We start from the raw sequence: 4,971 nt of genomic DNA, 5'->3' as shown, positions 1-4,971 counted from the left end.
CAGTCTTGTTTCCACTTTCTCGTAAAACCACTGACAACCTGATCGCAACCACTTACAATCAACGTTCGCAAACACTGAACTTTTCTATCAAAGAATGTGTGTTTGTTTTTGACAGTGTCACTCGGTTCAATTAAACGAAGCGTTCGTCTTGCTTTAGTTCCTGTAGCCCAAGCACTGTGTAACTGGAATATCTTTACACACAAATTATGTAAATGTAGGATGGCATAGTATTACCTCTTACTAATGGGATGTCGTGGTGCGCGCATACCCGTATATAAAACCAGCTTTTCTTCGAGACATAGTGCAGTGTTTTTTCCACATCTCCGTTGATAGAGGTCTGTCTGTGCGTTGTGCGTGGTGCGTAGTGCGTGGTTCACGGTTCTTGGATAACGTAAAGAGAACTATTCGACTTCGGTAGTGGCATTATCGTCCATTACTAAGGTACAGTTGTGAAAGGCGGGCGTTTATAAACTCGCATTGCAGTTATGCAATGTTGTATCTAGCCTTAAAGAGACATTCCTGAGTTTGCTGCATTGTAAGATGTTTCCTACTAATACAATATCTCTACGATTAAATTTACATATTAAATAGATTTTCTTGTTTAGAATATCAGTGTCTGTAGGAAATACAATGAAATTTAACCTAGTACTAATATTAGAACGATCAAAAACATGTTTAATATATAGCCACTAATAATGTATGCAGAAAATTATATCTGATAATATGTAATTACGATCGTTAGTTAGTCGATAACATCTTCAAAGGTGCAGCAAACTCAGGAATGTCCCTTTAAAAGGTAAGTTTATAAGATCAAGAGATGTTTCCGACAGAGTCTCGTGACGACTACAGTTACATATTAAATACATTTTCATGTTTGAAATGCCAAGTTCAAGTAGTTCAGTATTACAGTAGGTTTTAGAACGATTAGGGTCACAAGTGAAATTTGAAAGGTGACGTTCTTTTATCAGTAAATCGCAAATTCAAACGATAAAAATGACTAAAAACAAAACAATAACAACTGTATGATCAACAGAATGAAAAAGATTGACAGAAATAATGTTCCACAGTGATTAATCGACTTTCCTGGAAATTGTCAACATTGAGAATGACACCCCACGCACGTGTACGGGGCAACTGCGTGATTCACGTGCAAACAATGGGACGTTCTTTACTAGGATGCCTGTGGTCAAAACGTATGTTCGGTCTAATAGTTGATATTAACATTAATATTTCAGGTTCCCCTAGTTTTTTTGAAGAGTATATATCAGATACTTCCACATCCTCTTATTTTAAATATTACTTTCCAGTCACACGTAACATAGGCATACCCATAACGGCACAGTCGACTCATCCAGACGACAATGCGTATGTTGGTAGCTGTTTTTCTTATTCTGGGTCACGTGGTACAAACCCAAGGTCACGGACGACTGACCAATCCACCAGGGAGAGCCACTGCTTGGAGATACGGATTTAACACACCCGTCGACTACCAGGACAATGAACAGTTTTGTGGTGGAAGGGAGGTAAGTCAGTTTTATTCAGATAACAAGGGGGGTAATCTAGTCTATCACATAAAAATGTAAAGTTTATTCTATTTAACGACACCACTAGAGCAAAATTAATTTATTAATCATCAGTTATTAGATGTTGAATATAATTATCGTAATGCTGACATAGAGTCTTAGAGAGGAAAACCCTTAAATGTTTCCCACAGACAGGATAGCACATACCATGACCTTTAATATACCAGTCGTGATGCACTGGCTGGAGCAAGAAATATCATGGATATCATATACCACGGCCTTTGATATAACACTGGATTGAAAAAGAAACAACCCAATAGATCCAGCGACGGGGATCGATCCCAGTCCGACCGTGCATCAAATGATCACTTCACCACTGGTTGACGTCCCGCCCTCTATTGACCTCGCAGTTAGCTTATTTAAGGGCGGAAGCACGGTCTTGTACATCGCCACGCACAAATGGAAATATGAACGGAAAAAAAATCATTAACGCATTCAAAAATCCTATATCTTCAGAAGACAAAGTTTAAAGGACGTTTTATCCATACGACGTAATATGACTATGGCAGGTGTTTTGACCATAATGGATTGCCAATTGCAATTCCCAGAACTCCTCAGAAAAAAATCTGCTATATCACAATATTGATTATAATCCTGCCAAATGAATACAATACGAGCTCCTGTGGATACTTGGAGGACAAGAAATGCAAACATTTATGAAACTTAATTTAATATGTAATTTTAATCGCTCCAAAAGGTATGTTAGCTGGTTACTAAATCAGAATGGTTTCTTTAAGGCTGGTCTAATAACCCATTCACCCCACCCACCCCTGTCACTGGCGTAGCCAGGATTTTATGCGAGGGGAGGGGGTGGCAACCCACACTATGTACTACGGATGTATGTATGACTTTATAATATTTAATACAGTTTAAAACAAAAAGGTTTGATTGGGGGCATGCCCTCCGTGCCTCCCCTTTTCTGGCTAAGCCACTGCCCCCTGCTCCCAATCCATTTAAACATTCTAAACTCCATTCAGTTCAATTTATTTTCGTTCTTATATCCAATAAAGGTTCAAGTACACTGTCCTGGGCACACACCACAGCTATCTGGGCTGTCTGTCCAGGACAGTGAGTTAGTTGTTAGTGGTTAGTGAGAGAGAAGAGTGTGTAGTGGTCTTACACCTACCCACTGAGTTGTTAAAACTCACTCTTATGTCCGATGGCTTAACCACGACACTTTTGTGTGTGTGTGTTTCAGTATCAGCATAACTTAATGGGAGGTAACTGCGGGGTGTGTGGCGACAAATACGACGCATCGCCACGCCCACACGAAGCTGGCGGAGTCTACGCCACTGGAACTATCGTGAAGACTTACAAGCAGGGGCAGACAATCACCGTCACGGTTCAGCTGACGACAAACCACAAGGGATATTTCGAGTTCCGGATGTGTCCGGTGAATGACCACAAAATCGCCGCCACGGACGAATGTTTTGAGAAGCACGTCCTACGTCAGACTAACGGTAAAATCAGATACCAGCTGAAAACCTGGGACAGTAAATACTATGACGTAGAATTACAACTTCCGCCGGATCTGACGTGCTCGCAGTGTGTTTTACAGTGGAGATATGTAGCAGGTGAAAATAAAAGTGTTTTGTTGGTGTGTGTGTGTGTGTGTGTGTGTGTGTGTGTGTGTGTATGTGTATGTTTGTATGTGTGTGTATGTGTGTGTGTGTATATATGTGTGTATGTTTGTGTGTGTGTATATGTGTGTGTGTGTGTATGTGTATGTGTGTGTGTGTTTGTATGTATGTGTGTGTGTGTGTGTATGTTTTGTGTGTGTGTGTGTTTGGTTGTCTGTTACAAGTGTGTAGGTGTGTGCGTGTTAGAGAGAGAGTGTGTGTGTGTGCGTATGTGTGCGTGTGCGTGTGTGTGTGTGTATGTATGTGTGTATGTGTGCGCGTGTGTTATATGTTTTGTGTTGGTTTGTTTTGGGGGATTTTTTTGTTTTGGTTTGTTTTGGAGGATTTTGTTTGGTTTGTTTTTCTTTCTTTTTTCTTTTTTTTTTCTTTGTTTTTATATACATGTATAGCATTTAAAATAAATTATTCTTGGGAAATAGCTGAAGCTTTTTGAAGTCAACTGTTGTGTCTAAACAATTAGCCATTTCCCTTTTCTCACAGTCTAGACCAAGTGTCGAAACGACTAAAATCATGGCAAGCTTCACCGAAAAGCTTTAATTTCAAATATATTTCCAGCATTCTAAGCACAATACCAGGGAAACGGGGAGGACAGGGCCACCGCCCCACCCCTGACCCGCGGTAACTGAAAAATAACCATAGTCTAAAATGTGCTAAGGTGCATTAAACCAATCAATCCTTTCCTTTGATTTATAGTATTTTAACAATTATATTCCCAGGAAACACCTGGGGCTGCTGGAAGTCGACGATTACGTCACGGTGGCTGTTCACTCCTCGTGCCACGTGCTGCACCGGATGCGGAAATCAACAAGAAGAATTCTACGGCTGCGCAGATGTCTCAATCAGATCAGATTACAACCCGCAGACGACAAAGAGACCACCGGCCCCGTCGACAACTCGGAAACCGACGACAACTCGGAAAACGACGACAAAACCGATAACAACCAGACGAACAACAACACCAAAACGAACTACGACGACACCAAGACCAACTACAACTACAACAACGCCGAAGCCAACAACACGGAAACCTACCACCACAGTCAAGGCAACGACACTGAAACAGACCACCACAAGGCCAAAACCGACTACAGCTTACCTGCCCGCGTTGTCTAAGGGGAGTCAACTCTGTTCCTTCTTTTGTAAAGGGAAGGTATCCTATTTCTGTCCTAAGGACTGCTTAAAGAGGGCAAACAACGTGTAGTTGTTTTTGTAGCTCAATAAATCCAGTGAAATTTGGAGTTCTTGTATGTCGTTACTGGTTATTGTTCTAGTGCTATGTCAAAAAAGTGTTTGTGATCGTCCTTTTTTTCTCTCCAAAAAAAGAAGAGTTAAAGGACATTCCCGAGTTTACTTTGTAAGATGTTTCTGATTAATAAAATATTTCTACGATTAAACATATATTAAATATATTTTCTTGTTTAAAATATCAGTGTCTGTATATTCAATGTTTTTCTGGTCGTCTTAATATTTGTAAGAAGCCCAAACTGGATTTTGTTTTCAAATAATTTCATACGTACGAAACAAACTATATTTTAGGAAACAAGATGAAATTTAACCTAGTATAAATATTAGAACGATCATAAACACGTTTAATATACAACCACTAATATTTTATGTAGAAAAAATATATTTGATATTTAATTACAATCGTTAAAAAGTCTCTGTCGATGGCATCTTAAAAATTATAGCAAACTCAGGAATGTCTCTTTAAGTTAAAAGTTAAAGTTTGTTTTGTTTATCGACTACAG

At 39.6% G+C, this 4,971-nt stretch overlaps 1 protein-coding gene across 1 annotated transcript; it reads left to right on the top strand.

Moving 5' to 3' along the window:
- Positions 1-1,313: 1,313 nt before the first annotated feature.
- LOC121372861 lies at positions 1,314-4,461 on the top strand. The gene is made up of 3 exons (XM_041499301.1): positions 1,314-1,523; positions 2,782-3,157; positions 3,940-4,461. The coding sequence occupies exons 1-3, from the start codon at positions 1,362-1,364 to the stop codon at positions 4,422-4,424; spliced, it is 1,023 nt and encodes a 340-aa protein (XP_041355235.1). The 5' UTR covers positions 1,314-1,361; the 3' UTR covers positions 4,425-4,461.
- The last annotated feature ends 510 nt before the right edge of the window (positions 4,462-4,971 follow it).

Source organism: Gigantopelta aegis, chromosome 5 (assembly GCF_016097555.1).
Source record: "Gigantopelta aegis isolate Gae_Host chromosome 5, Gae_host_genome, whole genome shotgun sequence".
Lineage (NCBI taxonomy): Eukaryota > Metazoa > Mollusca > Gastropoda > Neomphalida > Peltospiridae > Gigantopelta > Gigantopelta aegis.
This window is presented reverse-complemented; position numbering and strand designations above follow the sequence as displayed.